The sequence below is a fragment of the Phymastichus coffea genome, unplaced genomic scaffold, assembly GCF_024137745.1.
Source record: "Phymastichus coffea isolate CEN01 unplaced genomic scaffold, Cenicafe_Pcof_1.1 PCOF00065, whole genome shotgun sequence".
NCBI lineage: Eukaryota > Metazoa > Arthropoda > Insecta > Hymenoptera > Eulophidae > Phymastichus > Phymastichus coffea.
Genome location: NW_026706876.1, coordinates 165,383 through 186,148, shown reverse-complemented (window position 1 = coordinate 186,148; position 20,766 = coordinate 165,383). Strand labels below are relative to the sequence as shown.

The following is a 20,766-nucleotide window of genomic DNA, read 5'->3' as shown; positions in this document are numbered from 1 at the left end:
ACTGCTCGTCAAAATAAATGATCGAAGAAACAGTATCAGAGGCGATCTTTCATTTTCATCGTACGGGCGCTGTGGAAATCTCTACAAATAACCCTTTTGCGGAAAAGCGTATTGTGCAGAAGCTCATTCGCCGCAATCTAACGTTAATATGCACATTGGAAAGCCAAAATTTGACTTTGGATCGCCGTGCACGTGTGGCACGAAAATAACCGTAGCACGATAACATCTGCACGCGAGAAAAGAAAAAGAAAATGGAATAAAAGGCGTTTGGAGCTATCGGTGCATACAGTAAGCCTTTTTGCGACTCTCGGATGTGAAGAGCCAAAGGCTCCGTGCGATGGCCATTCGGATGAGCTATTCGTAAATCGGCCAATATGCAAGGCGTTGGACGCGCTCCAAACGCGGGGCGGACAGCCTGCCGTGCTCACTTCAGAATTGCCGAGCCGCGCGCGAGGTAAAGGTCGAGAGGCAAAGCGAACGCTTGGACTGTCTCTGGGAGTGTGCTTTCCTCTTTTCTTCCGGGAGTAAAGGCGACTTAATCGCGTTTGGCGGTCTGCCAGTAGTACGGGACGCCCTGTCGCAACTACTACTGCAGCAGCTACTGTCGCAGCTACTGCTGCTTGTTCGCATTGTCGTCCGAGCGTTTGTTGATTGCTCGATTCTCTCGCGACAGAGAGGCGAATAAAACTCCCCCCCCCCTCTCTCTCTCTCGTCAATTTTCCTCTCGATTGAGGTGAAAGATGACGCTTATTTAGACGTTATCTAACATTTCAAACCGGTTACATGGTTCGTCTGATTTTTGGCAGACAAATAGTTTTTACTACTTTTTCGAGGATTACTTTGATTTTGCTGTGCTGTGATAGTATGGAGGTTTACATTTCAACAGATGTTGCAGCTTTTCTTTCCTATTACAAAAAATTATAATCATCAAATTATACTACATCGCAATTTTGCATACAAAAGAGGATCGGAGTCATAGTTAACGAAATTAGCCCTAATTATTCTTTTTTGTCTTCCCATCAAATCAAGAATGATCGAGTTACGAAAACAATGAACGTTGAAATTTTTGTTCTATCCGCAACAAAAAAAATATGGTTTTCTAATAAAACCGAAAAGAGAAAGGAAGAAAAAAAGGAGAAGTTAATTCCCTTTCTATTTTAAAATCTATTCATTCACACTCATAAAAGTCACGATGAAAAAGCTCGTATGGCGAGCGAACGGCGGCGAAATACCGCCGAAAAATGGACAAAAACTGAAATAAAGTCACATTATCCTACCGCGCTCGTAAATCAAGCGTGATTCTCCAGCGCTCCGAATAAATCTCCGGGCATTATCGACCGAAAAAAGTGAAAATAAAAAAAAAACCAACGCGACAAAAAAAAAAAGAATTGAAGCCACGAGTTGTTAGCCCACCTGCGCGCGAGCTTGTACAAGGCTTTATGATCTCTCTCTCCCTCTCTGTTTTATCCGTCCTTTTTTTTGCCACTTTTATCGCTAAAGGCCGATAGCTTGTACGTAAGCTTTTTATCTGAGCGTCAGATAGTAGCCTCTTCCGGTCTCCGAGCTGCTAAGTTCGAATTGTGCGAAAGCACGTACCGAATATAATAATAATAATCGGCTGTATATAGGTACTTCCAGCTTCAAGCTGCGAGAGATATACTGGGATATGCAGATGAAAAAAGAAAGATTTTGCAGAAATGTTGTAGAGAGAGAGAGAGAGAGAGAGACCTGAAGGACATAACGGCGTGTGAGATAGGAATAGAATAATAGACTGCAAGTGCCATCAGCCGAGAGTTTATAGACCCTGCTCTCCGCTTAACTTGGATGATAGCGAATGTATTGTCTTACCGTGCTGAACTTATTCTACTCGATGAATTTTTTCAGAGTTGTACGAATTTTGTCCTTTTAATATTCACAGCTCTGAATCATGATTCGATTGCATTTGCCTTATGTTCTCATTGTCAGTTGTCGATCAAATTTTGCTTGGAACTAAAGTTATAATGAATTTTATTCGATGTTGTACCGAAGACGTACAATATGTTTCAGTTGTAAACGCCAAAGTTGTATTGTTATCAGACTAAATTGAATTTAGAGTCGATCAAATGATAGTATCGAAGGTATCAGAGTTAATTTTGGCCGGGGGGCGTGTACACGTCAGCGGCTTGTAAATTAGTATTAATCGAATGCATTTAAAAGACTAATCCCCGATATACACCGGCCAGTAACGGCAAAGCTCGCTTTCAGAAGTAAATATATCTTGATATAATTCAACCGTGAAAAGCAGAGGTTTGAGATTTGGCTGATTTCATTACGAAAGAGAGTTAGCGCGTGTGTAGCGTCGGCCGTTGGGACGCGGGACCATCGGGAGAGATTCAGCTGAAAGCGAATTCAAGTTTATTCAGTGGCCAACCCGAGGCCCCTCCCTGCCTTGTGCGTCGGTAAATTATATGTTTTGCGTGGAGCGACGAGTCCGTTGTCAACGGGGTGGCGCGTGCAGTGTCCGGCTATCCCTCCCCCTCATGCGAAATCCTATTTTGCGTAAATCTGCATTCGGCCACCGTTTATTCGAACCCACACTCCTATATTGTGCCGCACGTTGGGTCGTAGCCACGTTTTTTTTACTCTTCACGTTCGGTACGGCGAAATTCCGCAGCTTGAAATATATTTATCGCCGCGAAAATGCGGAATGGACCGACGAGCGTATGCAAATTTGGACTCTCGTTCGCTTCGCCTCTGTATGCTCTGTACCTGTGCTTCTCTCTCTCTCTCTCTCTCTCTCTCTCTCTCTCTCTCTCTCTCTCTCTCTCTCTCTCTCGACTTTTTTTATCACTTTCGACCTTGCACCTTTTTATCGTACGCTGTTCACTTTGGTTTTTCATTCTGATGCGCCAGCGTCCAAGACTTTTACGCGCTTTTTAAATAATACTGCTATTCGGCAGCTTTTCCCCAATATTGCAAACGTTGTTCTTTGTAGAAAGCTTTTTCCCGATATTTCCCTCCGGCCATTTTATTTTCATTCGTTTTAATAGTAATGTTATGTAGATATATACTACAGGTAAAATCAATTCGATACTTGATGTAAGCAAAATGGAGAAAAACAGTTTTGAAAAAACATAATGGTCGAATAAGTAAAAGTTCAAATATTATTCCGTCAGAGTAAATCATTTTATCATAAAATCTTTTAACGGATATCAAAATTATTACGCCAATGGTAATATTTTACATTTGATTTGTTATACAAACGTTTTTATCCTAAGAATCTTTTTCGATAATGTATGTCTATGCAAATCTGAGAAATAAACAATCAGAATCAAATGATAGATGTAAAACAAAAGGAACTGGGAATCAAATGGAAAAGAGAATAGAAAAGCAATAAGAGAGATAAATGGAGGTGCGTAGCTTTCGAACAACACTGTACAGCAGAACAGCGATAAAACGACAACGCTCGGCTAGTTACACGCAGGTACGTGACCGCTATCGTCACGACCGCCTCAATGGTGCGAGTCATCGTTTGATCATCCAAGCATGTGTTCCCGTCTCTTCCAAACTAGGAATGCACGATGTATCTGCAGCTGCCCGTGCATAGCCATGATTAGCGCTTTCATGCACTGGCGTACTCCACGCATTATATCACGTTCGCGACTACTTTTCATTATCATCCTCTCCCTTTTTTCCGATCTTCTGTTCCAGAAAGCAACAATAGCTTCGAAAATCAGGAGTGCGAGATAACGGATAGGCAACAGAAAAAAAACATTTCATTTCTTAATTATTTCGCTGCCTTGTGCTTTTACTCAGCGATAATTAAAACGTCCGATGATCAAGATTAGTACGGTGGAAAAAGAAATCCGTTAGTTTTGTTTTTGACTTGTTACTAATTAAAAATAGTTATTTTCAACAACAAAAAAGTACAATTGAATAAACGTGGTCATTTTTATTCTTGAAGTTGAAATTATCCGAATATCGAAATTGAGAAACTTCATAAAGACCGAATTAATCATCAATTTAATTTAATTGAGCTGCAATCGCTAAGAATACTAGCTTACTCCTCCTCAGAATAATAACACAATTTTCATATAATCCAAAAATGTTAATGGCGAAAAAAGCGTCCTGATGAAAATTTAATATAGCAGCAAATCATCGTTTAAAAATAAAAATACCACAGATCGATGGTAGGATAGCTTTAAATAACGATCGACTTTCATACGCACTTAACAAACTAAGCTGCTCTAGACTTAGCCTAGTAAATTACTATCTGAAATCAGAGCCACAAGTAGGAAATCTTAGTAGGATGAGAAACTAGAGATAACAACGCATCTGTCTATGATTTTTAAACTAATTGAGCATCGATTTTCGATGTTCTAAAGATGTTCTTGAGTGGCATGTTAACTAGACTTGTACTACTGATGATCGAGTCTCTCTCGCTCTTTCTCTTTCTCGCTTCTCTTAAGATTACTAATAGTAAGAGCATGTGGATAGATGCAAATTACATTTGAGGTATTATGTTAATAACAAGTAAACCTATGTAACGAGCACTGCTTTTTCATATAATTATCAATTTCCAAAGCTCATTGATAGACGTATTTCTGTTCATTTTTGTTTAAAAATTACTCGATACGCTGTATTTTCATAAATAATAGTTTACTAATTGCATCTACGTTTCGATAATAATTTGACATTCGATGAAAATTTACTTGGGAAACCATAAAAATCTTAAGTCGATGGCTAAAGTATGTATTTTCAAAAGCAAAAACAAAACAAAAATGAGAAAGGAAAACCCGAAAGTACAGAAAGGGAGATACAAGTAGCTTGGCCTCTCGAAGTGTAGATGGCGTAAAACTTGGAGATGGGTGTGGGTTGGCATCTTGCATAGCCTGGATATTTGCATTCGCAAACAAGCACTTATTCCGGGTGCCATTATCTCAAAGAGCCAGGGCGCGGCGGCTTCTTTGCTGAAAAGGGGTGATCGTCGCGCGGCGAAGTAGAAAGCAAAGGGCAGGAAAGAAGAAGAAGAAGAAGAATAGGCAGAGGCGTGGTAAATAGTAACAACAGCAGGAAGACATATAAAATAGGTGAGAGTGAGATGTAGCTTACCGTTTGTGCTGGATTCGAAGACCTCTCCTCGGTTGTAAAGGAACTCCATCCTTGAGCCAGTGCACTCTTGGAGGTGGCGAGCCTCTCGTTCGACACACGAGCTTAACTCTGTCCCGGTACCTCGCCACTGAGTCCCTTAGCTCGGATAACGTGACTTCTCGTACTGCAACACACACACATACACGCGTCAAACATTACGATACACTTTTACATATCTCTTTTTGACGTTGTCTGACGTTCAACTTTTTGCTTTTTCTCTTTGTTGCATGGCGTGCAGTTGGAATATTATTTCAAATATTGATCCAAACCATTGACATACAAAACATTCTATTGAAAGGCTGCGCCAGGCGACTCTGTGTAATAGCGTGATAAGGGATATTTTATACACCGCCGACTTGGATTGACAGTCTTATTTGCGAGGTAGTTCAAAGAAGTCGTGTTTAATTTTTTCGGTTGAATGTACCTCGAATCGAAATTAGTGCAGTTATTTATTTCCTTTTACATGGGTTGATCCATCAGTTTGTGGGGAACTTTTTATTTACAAAGAACTTATTTTTTATAACTAATAATCTTTATTAAATATTGGTTCGTTGTACTGCCACAGCAGAAATTAAGGTTTTAAAAATTTTAAGCTTGGATACCGTTAATAAACAAAGTCTTGCACGAGAATAAGTTTTTCAAGTAGATTAATTTAAGAATAGTCAGCCAAATTGATTTTTCGTTTAAAATGTGGACAAAGCAATGTAATTATTTAAAGAGAAAAATAATTGATGAAAGTTCGGTTTTACCTTTCAACTGCAATCTTAAGATCTTTGGGCTGTCGAGATACGACGATACCAGCAGCTCACGGAACAGCGACGGAACGGATGAATTTCTGTTTTTCTAGCCCAAACAGCCGGCGAGCTCGGAATCTTTACTCCCCAAGATAAATCGAAGAAAAACATTGCTCTTATGCGAAAGTTGCCTCGCTACAATTTCACTTCCTTATTCAATTATTTGACCCTGTGTATACTTTGCCTTATTTTTCCTAGCTAGTAGTAGTATAAGAAGTAGACTGAGCTGACAAACGACGATAGAATGATGTTTGAAAGTGAAATGTTTTCACAAACAGAATTTGTTTCTGCATTCGTTTCTGAATTTGTGAAGTTTCAGAATTTATTTGTTTAAGTAGCATAAATGATATTTGCTATGCATATACATCTTAATGCTGAAAGAAAAGTCAAGTCGAATCTGCGTATGGAAAGTTGGAAGCGCCCGTGCACGAGCACGAGCAAAGTTTACGTGGACTTCCTAAAGTAAATTTCACTCTAGGCGAAACTTGCGTAAAGTAAATTTTCGTTAATATTCCTTTCTACTTCTGCATCAGTCACGAGTAGCGTGTTAAAATACGCAAATTAATAGTCATCTCGTTTCGATTGCAGAATTATACTATAAGAATCGAATAATTCTATTATGACGTGTAGCCGAGCGATGCTACGAAAAAACCTCAAATTCGTAGAGTACTGAGAAAAGCTTTCAATGCATCAATATTCATGTCGATCGTCTTTTTTACTCTTGTGCTGGCTGGTGGAAGAGCATCGTATCCACAACCGGGAAACGCAAAAAATCGCTTTGGCCCGGTGTGCTCCGAATATATACGCGCGGCAGTTATCTCTTTCCATCTTTTTCAAAATCACTCTCCGGCGACGGTCAAGTGGCGCGAATTTCTAGCAAAAAAGGGATACCCACAAACTGGAGAGTAAAAGAGAACGATAGAGACGGATGGCATGCCAGAGGGGATTTGGAGAACGCGCCTTATCACCCCGTGGAGTTTGCGGTTTCGCGCGCGCGCTCCCTCGGGCTGCCACTTCGCGAAACCCTATTTAGCGATTAGCGCCAGCTTTCTCTCTCTCTCTCTCTCTCTCTCTCTCTCTCTCGGCCTCCAACCTCAAATTCAAATGCAAATTTCACCCACGGGAAAATGGCGCAAGGAATTTGAAAAGAGACGCGCGCCTTGCCACAATGTCTGAATGTGCAGTCAGTATTCCATAAGAGCGAAAACAGCCCGCGCAACAGACGGTTGGACACGGGAAAACGAGCGTTAGTAAGAGGAAAAAAGGAATAAGAAAAATAAAAACAGGAACAAAACAAAAAAAAATTGGTGCAGCAGCGAGAGTCGGAACGGAGAGAAGTGGGTGTATATGTGCTGCTGTTGCCCGCGGTCATGCGACTATTCCTTTGACAGGTCATTTTCGCGTGTGTGACTTGGTAAAGGGGGAGGTTCTCTGGAATTTCAAGTGCGCGGCAGCCATGTAACACACACACTTGTATTCGCAGCTCTCTACATAGCCTTGCAGTTGCTCGATCAAAGGGATTTTGGTATATATTTTAACGACTGCAAGAAACTTTCTGCTTTTGTTCACTCGTTTCGTTCCCTCCTGTAAAGTTTCATCATGGCATCACATGTGAAATTACATCGCGCGAGGCTGCAGCTACTATGTACCTGCAATTTTCCAATCGTATTTTATCGCATGAAAATAACTTTTTGATCATTTTCAAAATTCATCAATCAATTTGACAGGCAAAATATATTGATTGCCGATAATTGAACGAACGTGGAACGTTTACGTAGAATGCAATGTTTTTTCAAACAATAGTTTTCATCGGATACTCGAAAGAATAATATCAAAGATGAATAAAACATAAATTGAAAAAATACAATGCCAGCGAAAAACAAATACGAAAGAAAGCCTTTAAAAGCAGGTTATTCCCGAGAGAGATACACAGGCGCTTACTTTTTTCTTCGTTGCTTGTGGTGCAATCACGTTCGCTCATGGCGTGGTGGTGCACACGACATTCCACGCACCGAATTCCTTCGACAGCGAAGATAGACGACTCGCTATGAGCTGCTTACATAACCAATTCATGGGCAAACTGATCGAACGTTATTACGTACGAAATTGCTGAAGGAAAACACATGAAAAATGGACGTGCGCGAGAATGAAAGAGAAAGAGAGAGAGAGAGAGAGAGACAGACAGAGAAACAAAATAACAAAAACGGAATGCTTCTGTTGCTTCTATGGAAGCAAAAAACTTGAACCGTCCAAGTTTGACCCGTTCTTTCTTCCTCACGACACGTACTATATGTTTCTTCGTTGATAAGCACGATTTTATAATGTAAATGTAGTTTTAGCTTCTTAGATATTACATATTTTAATTAAAATTATAACAACTGCACTATTGATTGTATTTCATACTTACGTCTCAATGTTCGTCGACTATTCTACTTCAAAATAAATAAACCAATATACACCTCGATATAATAAAGCGATTGTCTATAATTCAGAAATACCAATCAACGATATTTTTCCATCGGAAATTTGAAACATCAACAATCGAAAACTCGAATTTCCTAAACAAAAAGAGAAATCACGCGTGTATAATATTCACAAATCCATCGGTCAATAAATAAAATACACCTGACAATAAAAATTATAGAGGGTCTGGTATTATCTACGCAAGCAATCGCGCAAACTCACATACATGTAAGACACTAACTGAGAGGGACAAGTGAAAAATGCTCGCGAGAGAGCTACGATGTACAAGGCCTACGTTTGATTAATGAAAGTGCTTCTTTCTCTCTTTGGGTGAAAGAGCGCATAAAATATAACAAATAGCGAACACCACTACTACGTGTCCCACGTGTCTGAACTTCAGAGCATTGCCCTATCGGCTTGGTTAGATCGACGCAGCACGCGATGTCTACCGAGGCATTGGCACGAGCTAATATTGTTTTAATATACGCTATCTGTAGTTACGTTATTGTTTTTTATTTCCTTCGTTTACGATAAATATTTTTTAACTAATTGACCTCCTAGATAAACTGTAACTTTATCGCACGTTTGTTGATGATCCAAAAACTAAACTTTGAGATACACGAAATGAGATGAATGCGAGCGTAGCAAGTTTTTGACAAATAGATAGTAGTTAAAATAGTAGCATCGTATCAAACGTAACTCGTGGAGAATTGCAGTACAATAGCGAGTAGCTGCGAGATACGGGCAAAAAGCATGTACGCGTTATATGTATAGTCGAGCCATTCACTAAATTCCGCGTGTACGGGGTAACTTTTGTTTGCACTACTTCGGAACTGTCGTCGTCCTCCTGCGTTTCGACTCGACATAAGCAAGGTAGCGTACTCATCGCATCCCGATTGCAATTTATCAAGAGTCTCTTGAAAGAAAAATGCAAAGGCTTTGACTCATAGATCTAATGAAGCGTAGCGAGAAGAGAACATTCTTTTTACTCCCTGTCTTTTACAGATCAAATAAAAATCCGTTAGCGAAGAGTGCATAACATTTGGGTCAAACGGCTTGTGGTGTGTGGGTGCGAGTGGATCGTCGAAAATATTTCGGGAAGCAGCTATATTGCCAGAAGTGCATTAACGTTATTACTTTGTGGATCGAGATGAGAATGCGAACGCTGAAAGCTTACATCCGCTTGCTCTTTATTTTTTTCCTGTCGTACATATATGCTCAGTGAAATATCGCGCACATGATTTATTTACAACTTGATGATAAATTTCTATGTGATGCAACTCTGTTATTACATGAAGTTTTTGAAAGAGCTTATTAATGTTTGTCAGTTGAAGTATTTTACATTTCGATCAAATATAAATGCAATAAGACTGTGCTATTTTAAATAAGTTAATTAAAGCAATTTAATCAACAGCGTATAGATGGACCTTAGACGAATATCGAGATTCGCAGTAGTATGTCGTACGAAACTAAAGGCGTAGTAATCAAAGTGCCGTCAGCGGCAGTACAAGACTCTTGCGTAAGATGGCAATTCCGGGCTCCTGCGAAAGTCACTTATTTTTCCTTTACTTTTGAACATTATGTGACGCTGATCCTATAAGCGAAATAAAAAATTGATGTTACCATCAATCTGTCGCTTAAAGTTTTCATCTCAAACATTTTTCTACTATATGCCCTGTTCGACTTATAATATAATTAATGGTATTATTAGCTACTGATCAAGCTTCGGTAATATCAGATAACATGCATATATGTGCCCCATTATTTAAAGAAGATGATTATCTGATCTTCTTGTATACATATATTTATCAGAGTTTTAGTATAGGAGATTTACCAGGGTGACAAATTTTAAATATATGTGTCCCTGAATATTTATGATCCTTGTCTACTGAGTAAATTTATCCTTCCTCATACCCTTAAAAAAAGTAAAATTAGTTAACAACAATTTCATCTTTCTCTACTCTTATGACTAGGCTGTAAAAGCCTAGATTTTTTTGCTGTAAGCAATTAGCGCATAGAAATCGTAATTTGGGTTGTGTTGATCAAGCATTCATTTTGAACATTAACAACCAAGCGTTTTATTGATTGAGCAAAATATCTACATGTTACCTTATGAAGTTCATAATTAGTACTTCTTGGTCACAATGTAATAACTTTTATTTCCTAATTGTTTGCAGCAGAAAAATTGATGTTAAAATAGGTTTTGACGAATATGCAGGGGGGGGGGGGGGCAGTGAGGTCAACCTAATAATAACCGTATACATCCAATTTGTTAATATTGTACAAGAGTGTAGTAAGTATTGTTGTATCAGTATATACAAACGTTGATATGAACATGCATATCGAATATTGGTATTTAAAAAAAAGTACTAACAATTACAAGCATGCTCGGGAAGTCTAATTATGACAAGAAATTATTAGTCGAGCAAGAAATGAAAGTATGTAACTCCACAATTTGCGATAATAACAAACTAGCTCATACCCAGAACACAGCAACTCAATAATTGCTCAATAATAACTGTATAATATGTGACTGCGTGATATTTGATATTTTGAACAAACGCTCTGCAGTTTATTTATAACTGCATCGGTACGAACTTTTGGCGGCCGCAAGGCCATTTTCAGTGGAAACATTAACGACACACCTTGTTAACTTTCGGTGGGCGTGGATTGCGCAACAGTTCAGGAAAATGTGCATGCACGCAGAAGCACCCACAGATACAGCGGCGAGAAGGAGAAACATTGTAAATACAAAACAAATACGTTACATGGTATACGAACTTTCGGGTGCTTCGCAAAGATTTGAGCGCGAGCGCACGTGCACGTGACTCCAGTGTAAATATATGCAGGCGAAAGCTTTCTCTCTCATGGTCGTACACGAAAGAGAGAGAGAGAGAGTGAGAGAGAGTGAGAGAGAGAGTGAGAGAGAAAGAGTGAGAGAGAGAGTGAGAGAGAGAGAGACAGTGAGAGAGAGAGTGAGAGAGAGAGACAGTGAGAGAGAGAGAGAGAGAGAGAGAGAGAGAGAGAGAGAGAGAGAGAGAGAGAGAGAGAGAACAGCAGGGAGAACAAACAGTAGGGCAGAGGAAATGCTCTCGGGCAATGAGGAAAGCATTACCGCGCGTTAAGCTAAATAAACAGAGTCGCACAAGGGAAATCTATATACTATCCTCTCATCCCTAGCGAAGAGTCCACTAGTAGTGATGTGCGGGTGTGCGAGACAAATGATTTAATTAGCGTTACCGTTAGATCCGAGCGCGCGCAAGTTTGGCGCAGCTTTTGACGTAAGTGAGTGTCGTTTATTGAAGGCAAATTTCAGTTAGGCTGACGCGTAACGGGGCTAGCTAAGGTTCACTATCTCGCCGAGTATTTCCGAGACGCAGTATTATCTGTCTCAAGGGCTATTGTGCTAACTATCATTAAGGTTGAATTTCGTACGTCCTAGCGGCCTCGAAGCCAATAAACTATTCGCCAAACGCATAAACAATGGCAATTACCGCGTATTATTATTGACTTGGGTTATTGCATTATTGTTACAAAGTCTAGCGCTGGAAGTTTGGCGAGCGCTAATTGGGTTACTCATTAAAATACGACAAGCGCCCCCTACTCGCAGAAACTATTAATCTTGCGCATAAGCTGCGCCACCGCTTGGCGCAGGAAATGGCATCTTCAATTAGAGCCAGCCACTGTCAAATAAGTCTTAGAGCTAGAGAAAACGCGTCCGCGCGCACTTCATCTTGATAGTCGAAAATAAGCTGCGAAGGAAATGGCAAAAGCCGCGCCCCACGCGCCAGGTAAATGGCTTTCGCCGCGCACGCATCGGCAGGGATTCCTCGAGAAACATCCTCCAGGCGAAAATCACATCCCGCGGCTCATTCGTGTAATAAAATCTCGACGAATCGGCGCAATCCTCGGGTTTTTAACGCTCACCCAGAGAAAGCGAATGCAACGCTACTCGCCATCTCTCTCAGTCTGTTGTGGGCGCGCCGGTGCCAAGCGCTGCTCGTAAATTCGACTCTACCCCTCGCTCTCGCGCGTCACGATCAAGTTGAACGCTCGGAATACGACGAGCGAGCTATATGAATAGCTTGAGCAAGGAAAAAGGGAAGATACTCCGCTTAAAATGCAATAAAATTACGCAATCCACGCCGACGCGTGCAGACTTGGCGGCCGCAGCCGAGCGATATATGTCCTCGCACTCTTTTCATTAATACGCAAACCCGCTCTGTCGTATGCTCTTTCTCCAACTTTTTTCATGTTATTAGAATAGTAATTAAGACGACCCTTCATACCAATGCGTAGCTTCACTTTTTTACGCTCTCATCTTCATGAAATAGTCGTTCTTCAATTGACTTGTTCTTTTTATTTTCATCATAACTAATTTATTCTTCATTGAAAAAGCTATAATTTAGTGTGGTTAGAGTCCGTTATTCTTAGTCTTTTGAGATTTCCATTAAGCTTATTATTTCATTAATTAAAGTTATTAATAATTAGTTGCTTTTTCCATCATTGAGATAACTCCTCAATTGAATTCTCGCCATACGTTGTATTTTATCAATTTAATCTACCTAATATGATTCGGAAATAGGATAATCCAGTATACCAATTAATAAAATTTTGCGATTCAAATATAGAGCAATTATAAATGGTCAAATGCACTTTCACGAAATGTACTAATGCTGAACGATTAAAGCTACAAACAAGCATTCAAGATGAGTTAGCTCAATGCCAATATAACAACGAGAGTATAAGTATCATTTATACGACGAGGCTTGTAAGTGAGCAATTAGTGGCAGGGGTATAAATAAATAGTATATATATATATATATATGCGTTAAATCTCATGTAGTGCGCTTTCAAAACGCTCGTCGAAGTAGGTACTTAGCGCGGTATAGTGGCCGATGAGGCGTTCGACAAGGGAGAACATTAGCGCGGCGCGTCGATTAAGCGATTGACGTCCGTGCGAAAGTGCGCGCTTGCTCTACTCACGATGTTTACACACTCTGACTTACGTGCAAGTGGCGATTAAATAATAGAACAGAGCGAGTTATTGGCAACATGAGAGCAAAGATTACGGCGAGCTGTGTTTTCCGGTGAATTATCAATTTTCGAAAATAGCCGCGGACGTTAATGAATATTCGCGCGAGAGGCGAGACAATTGAGTCCGAATGAATTAGAGAGAGTGAGAGAGGGAATGCGAGATTGCAGTTAGTATTACGTTCGCGCAGGGTTACGGTTAATAAAACCGCGCGGCAGCGTCGGCTGTTATATTATCTCTCTCAAGTTACAACAGGCAAAGAGACAATCGAAAATAAACTTGGTCTATAATATTGCGCTCTGGCATCGTTGATGATGGATGTATTAATAATGCGAAATTTTCCGCGGTGTACGCTTGGCACGCGGCCGAATCCCGAAAGATTCGTCAAAACGACCGCGAGACCTCTTTATGCATGTGCGAGTTGTCTGGAGGTGACTGAACTCGCGATGCATGGTTTTTTTTTCAGCGCCACGTTGACAAATATGCGCGCCTTGCCAGAAACTTTCGATTTGCGCTCGTACTATATGATTATACGTGAGCGACGTACACAGTGGCGAGTTTTCGCGCGCGCGAGCTTGGCGTCTCGGGAATTTAATAATCTACGGCGAGAGAGAGCGATTTTGACTGAGGTATGTGCTCACGCGAGCTAGCTTTTGGTCCTGAACAGTTCTCCTCGATGAAATTGGCGATGGATGAAAAACTTGGACGACGCTTTAATTAAACTCATCAAACTGAAGAATTATAATTATTATTAAGCTTTAGACTATGTTCCTTATGTATACCACTCGATAATTACACGTAATAGACAAAATCTCGGTGTTTGATAAGACAAGTATAGTTTCGGTACTAATGAAGGTAATATTTACAATGCGTCTGATATCCAGCCGTACATTCACATACGCACACATACAATCGCGCTTTCAGTCATTAACTCCGTGAGCTCCATACACGTTGCGCGCCTCCCTCCATGTCTCTGTCGGTACTAATTATTTTCATGTAACCTAGGTTACGTATACGTATAAAGCCATGCCACACGTACGTGATAATAATGTCACAGAGTAATTAACCTACAAATAATAATGAACTACTTTGCATTTTGAAATGTTTGGAAAAAAATGCATCGCATCTGCGATGAGGGATAGCATGAGTAATTACTGAGCAATACAGCGAATGAGAGGAGCGAGTGTATAGTCGTGTGCAACGACAAGTCGCAAGCTCAAGTATCAAATTTTCCTCTGCTGCTAAACGACGTGTCCCAGACACTCCCCTTACTTACCGAGAAGGGGAGAAAGAGAGAAAATGAAGCAGAGAAAAATCAGCGCTTAATACGATCGTATATCGACGTTTGCATATCTCTCGCGCTTCTCGACGACGATGACATGGCGTTATCGTTGGTGACGCGCCGTGCCATAATACAATCCCGGACGACACGATGCGCATCAGCGTATCTCTCAGGTTGGCTTGCAGGCATAAAAGCTATCGATTACTCTTCTTCGGCCAAAGTATATCATAGCGCGCCAATAATTATTGCTCTTCGAGGTAGCAGCTCGCACATGCTGCGCTATCTATTCATTCTCGGCGAGGACATCGGCACGACATTACGAAGCCTCTTCTCGAGAGTACCCAATGCCATGTTCTCGACGTATTACTCGTTAAAGTTAATCGTAAAATACGAGCCCGAACACAAAAGAACAATAGATAAATAATATAGTTTTTGGCGTTCTGAAAATCCATAAGCTCGCATTATGCTCAATATATTGCTGTAGAAATCCTCGTTCTTTACTTCTCTCACAGTCACTTTTTAAGTGTAAAACCGCGTAAGATTATTTAACGGGACTGGGGCTCCTGAATAAAAACCTATAAAAAGTAGGGCGAGGAGGCCGAAAATAATGCAGTGCTTTTTGAATTTATGCAGATGGCAAGGGTTGGCCAGACTGCGGCGTCCGCTTGAATCATGACCTTAACCTCGGATTTTCAGTGTGCAGCTGTGGCAGCAGCCACTCCTGAGTGCGAGCTTGCGATATACGAGTGCCACTCGACTTTGCGCGCGATTCTCGTTTTTTCGGAGCACTCGGGCTGATTACATGCGCCACTTTTTGATTTATTAGAGCGCACGCTGTAAAGCTCTAGCGTCTCTCTTTTGGCTAGGTCTCCATCTTTTTTTATTATTATTTTCTCGGCTTCAGAGAGACAGAGAGAGATAGAGCGAGAGAGAGAGGGGGGGGATAAGTGCGCGGATGAACTATTTATGAGGATTTATGGAGTGGGAGTTACGTCGACCGTATGATCGTTTGACTTACGGCCATTACCGCCAGTAGCAGCAACACGATATTTATTAGACTATGAAAGTAGATTAGAGTCGAATTTTATCGTTTTTCGCGCGCTACTGCCATGATCCGGAAATTGCTTGGTGCGTTCCAAAACCGCGCGCGCGTGCGTGCGCGAGACCGCGCACATGATAGGGCTTAGCTGCTTTTGCTCGGGATTATGCTTTTTCCATTTTCCAGGCTTACATAGGTCACCAATTTTTCGTTGGAATTAAATTCCTTGACGAAAGCAGGCTGCTGTTCGAGATGTACGTGCGCACGTCGTTGTTGTCATTGTGATTTTTTGACAAACTGTTCTAATTACACCCTATTTCTCCCTCGCGAGCGGGTATAAGTAAATGTCGCAGATGGGCAAACAATTCCAAATTCATTTTTGCTGAGTGCCCACCGGGAGAAATACAATGCTTTAATTATAACGCGTTATTCTCACGACGCGTCTCACGCACACAACTCGCCAAACTGTGAATATACGAATGGCTTTAATTACGATCCAAGCAATTCATTAAAAAACAGGCGGCAACAGCAACAAGCGACCAGATAGAGAGAGAATTTTATAATTAAAATCCACTTAGTTGTGTTTATTTTAATTATTTGATACGCCAAAGCAGAGAATATTTCAACCGTCAAAAGCAGTATTCGCAAGGCAAAATTAGAGACAACTGCAATTCACTTTGTTCAGTTTTAATTGGTACGAACTAGTGGATTTCGTCGAAATCTATTACCATATTCTCTTTTTCCAAGATGAGACATTAAAAATTAACGCAGTTACGGAGCGTAAACATCTCTTCACAAACTGAATACATACGATGACGAATCTTTTTTGAAGTAAAAGCAGAGAAAGCCGCTTTTATGCCTTGTTCTCGCGGAGCTACAATAAACTTTTATCAAAAAGAAACAGCCTTGAAGCGTTGAATGAAAGTTGTTGTCATTACACTAGCTGGCGCGTGCCCGTTGGCAAAACAATGCCGGGGCTGATTCACGATTCCGTTAACTAGCGAGCACACTTTTTGACTATTGTGTTGCAAACGAGTCGATAGGCCGATCTCGGTAATTATCTGTACAAAGCGGCCAGATTTGACGATCACGGAAAAGCTCGTTTTAATTAGGAGAGACTGCGTGATGCTGGTATACTGGTTGCAAGCTCGCACAAGAGTTGCGAAATTAAACGCCAGTTTGTCCTCTTCTTTTTCTCGTCCCTTTTCACGTTCACGGGACAACAGTCTAAGGGTGTTCCAGTTGTTGTAATAAGCCGTTGTTTTAGTGTCTGTTACGCGACACTTGGAATCGTTGTTGGGAATTTCATTTGATTTGAGAAACTTTATAGCGCGCGCTCTCTCTCTCTCCCTCTCTCTCTCTCTCCCTCTCTCTCTCTCCCTGCCGGGACGTTTTATTTGGAAACGTGTGTCTTTTGTTTTCCGGACTAATGCAGTATAAATTGCCAATGGGGATACTCGACGCAATTAATTATATGAGCGAGGCGAATTTATCAAAGCGTAAGATTTACAATTTCATTTTCAACTGGACGGAGTTGGCCAGCTGGAAAACTCAGCGAATCGTTCGACGAAATGCCAACAAAGTATGAATATATTAATTATACAATTCTTACTTTAATTAGATTTTCTACAATGACAAACATGGCGTACAGTGACTACGCAAAAATATCAAAACATTTCCAGAAATAGTTAAGAAAATCTGCTCCACACAATTTCGAGAAAACGGCTGGCTGCCATCATTTGCACGTACTCGTTGTGAAGCAAATTTTGGTAGGCACTGTTTAAGCGAATCCAAAATGAAATGAATCAGTTGTGCATATGTATCAAAATAAACAGAGAAAAATTTCAATCACTGAAAAAATAACTTGAAAAGATGCCATAAATAATGGTCGAATACAGCAGTATACCCAAAACAACGCAATAATAAAAGAAACAAGAAAAAAACATCAAGGAAATACGGAAACTTCATTCAATGCAAGCGCTTTCCAATACAATAACTCTCAAATCGAGAAAATAAAAAAAAATTGCCAAAGCTTGAATGGTTGAAAAAATAAAAAAAACCTCATGGCCACCGGGAGAAGAGGGAAACAAAAAAAAAACAAAAATATTGGCGCATGCCTTTTGAGATCTCGTTGCTGCATACACACACGCACACACACACACACACACATATCCACGCAACCACAACAACAGCGAGATATGAAGGTGGTTTTTTGTGTTGGCTTTATTAAACACCGTGAGAGAGTACATAGCGGCAGCGCGTAGCACGTCGCCCGTGGGACACATGTCGCCGTACAGTAGATCGATCTCGCTTCGGTCAGACTGCCATGTCGCAATTTGTACGGTTGTATTTCTCTTTCTCTTGGCAGTACCGCACTAGAACAGCCAAAAGCTTGCCTTCTGCTTTTACTTTTTTTACTTTCTCGTCTCGTCTCTCGCTCCACGGCCTTGTTCTCTGTTTTTCGCACCGCTGCACCGGCTAATTACGCGCGAACGATCTCGTTTTCATAGCTGAGCAACTTGCCACTGTACACGACGATCTCTGTAGATTTAGATTGCGATAGAACTCTCTCTCTCTATCTCTCTCTCTATCTATCTCTCTCTCTCTCTCTCTCTCTTTCGTTTGGTCAAGCTTCAATTAGTACTTTGAATACATATCGTTGTTGTGACTAACTACGTTACGTCATTGTTTTTTCTTCATATACGTTAAGAATTTCGGGTCACATGAAAATTTAATTGAATAATTGAAATAAAAGTACGTATAGAGTTGCGATAGTTAAATTTTATTTTTATAAAAAGAAACCATGCAGTTACAAAATGATTGATAATTTAACAATCGCTTAGGTTTTACTAAATTCTCCCGGAATTCGTCCATTCATATAAAAAAATTGTCGATATCTTATCGACAACTATTTTATTAATCTAATGACAGAACTCTATCTTTTTATCCGCAAGTCGATAAGTCTATATCTGAAACTAACAATTTCTTTTACACGTCCAATCTCCATTGTAATGAAGTCCAGTAGTACGTAGAGCGGAGTAACGCAGTAATTAATATACACGACAAACTGGAGGGACGACGACACGACAAAGCTTCTCGGCTAGCTATGAGGGTACAATGGAGAGAAGCAAGACTATGTCGCAGAGGAAGCGCGACTGTATATATATAGATCAAGCCCTTTTTCCGCAAGCTCGCCTCTATACTATTAATTCGCAATCCATTACAGTTGGATGTGCACACTTCTTCGATACTCGTACTTTTCAGAGCGAGAGAGCTGAAAATTTGGAATTCAAGTGTGGGCACACTGAGCGAGAGGAGTGTTTGCCTAACCGGGGTACGAGCCCCGTAAATAGAATCCCATTAAAGCGCGTTCCTACTCATCTCCTGTCTCCATATACTCTCTAGTCTTTTCCTCCTTTGCACGACGATGATGACGTCGTCTTCTTCTTTGGCGTCTTCGTCTTCGTTCTCTCTCTCTCTCTCTCTCTCTCTCTCTCTCTCTCTCTCTCTCTCTCTCTTTCTGGCCAGAGCAGCCGCGCGCACGCAGTTCCTGTTCCTTTTTCACTTGTCGCGGCTCTCAAAGCATCTCTCGCCGCGATTATTTTACGCCGGGCCTAGCCATCGCACCAGCAATCTCTGCCCGATCAAGCGCCATATCTTATCTCATTAATCAGACTTCTTTTGATCCCTTTAATCTAGACGGAGTCTTGACTTTGCCCGCTCACCACCAGCACCTCGAGACGCTGATTGTGATTGCAGCTCGCAGCTGACATCCTCTTTTTACTTTCTTCTTCTTCTTCTTTTCCTTCCTTGACGCTCCTTTTTTTGTCTTTTCCAGTCTTTAGTTATCAGAGCAGCTGCTGCTGCGTTTGTGCTTGTTTTTCTTTGAGTTTTGGAGACAAACGAAGCGCGTTATCTTCCCCTCTTTCTCGTTGTCGAGCACGAGCAAACAAAATAACTAATTCACATCCTCTCGCACTTCCTCCTTCTTCTCTGCTTTCCCTCCTTCTCTCTCTCTCTCTCTCTCTCTCTCTCTCTCTTTCTATCTCTCTCTCTCTCTATTATTCGCAACTTTCGCATAATATCCGTATACGCGAATCTGATAATACAATTTTCGCAAAGCTCGGCTGAAAAAAACCATATTCCACCAGCTGCAAAATTACGCTCGTCCCGCATAAACTCGGTTCGCAGGTGGGGATTCGCATTTCGGAGATCCCGCATTACCGCGATAACATGAATTTTGAAATCTCCTGGGAGTGAGAGAGAGAGAGAGAGAGAGAGAGAGTGAGAGAGAGAGCCAACCACGTCAAAGAAAACCTCCAAGTGAAAAAGGAAGAGTGTAAGAAGGTAGTGTAAGAAAAAAAGAAGAAGAAGGAAAATCCAGGTAAACTTGGCAAATGAAAAGTAGAGCCACTTGTGTACGTGTTTTCTCTCACTCTCATTCAGAAATGCATGTGCTGCACGTACGCGACGTTTCCTAGAATAGTTGCAAATAGTCTCGCGTGTGTATGCGCTAGCTTTGAGACATCTTCTTACGTGTACTGCAGCCGCTGTAAGCCAAACATTACAAGTGCGCGGGACTTGAGAAAACGAAAGAGAGAGAGAGAGAGAGAGAGAGAGAGACAGGGGGGAAGGAGGGAAACGAGATTCCAAGAGAGTCGTCAGAGTGGACAAGAGCGTGCTACGAGTTTATTTGAGTTTTCACTTAAGTTTTGCAAAAACTCACCTTCCACGGACTCCTTGCATTTTTCATAGGACAATTCTCGCAAATATATTCTAGTCGTTGCTTTACTTTTAATTAAATTTAATTTTCATTTTTTCAAAGCTCTTTGGTACATCTGCAGAAAGACCCGTCTATAAATATCTCAAGCAGTGATCTCTCAAACTTGACATTATATATAAGCTTGAAAAAAACAATGGCGAGAGGAAAAAAAATATCCACCTAATTCTAGCTTGCAAGTAACTGGCAACCGTGATCTCTCTCTCTTTCTCTCTCTCTCTCTCTCTCTCTCTCTCTCTCTCT

The 20,766-nt window shown here is 40.9% G+C and overlaps 1 protein-coding gene across 2 annotated transcripts in view; it reads right to left on the bottom strand.

Annotated features, from left to right (window-relative positions):
* The window catches only part of LOC131667392 (protein vein), a 175,700-nt gene that overhangs the window by 82,154 nt on the left and 72,780 nt on the right, over window positions 1–20,766 (bottom strand). For both annotated transcript variants that reach the window (XM_058940773.1, XM_058940772.1), the window contains exon 2: window positions 5,092–5,254. In XM_058940773.1, the coding sequence (XP_058796756.1) occupies window positions 5,092–5,254 (163 nt within the window). The remainder of the gene's footprint in view (window positions 1–5,091; window positions 5,255–20,766) is intronic.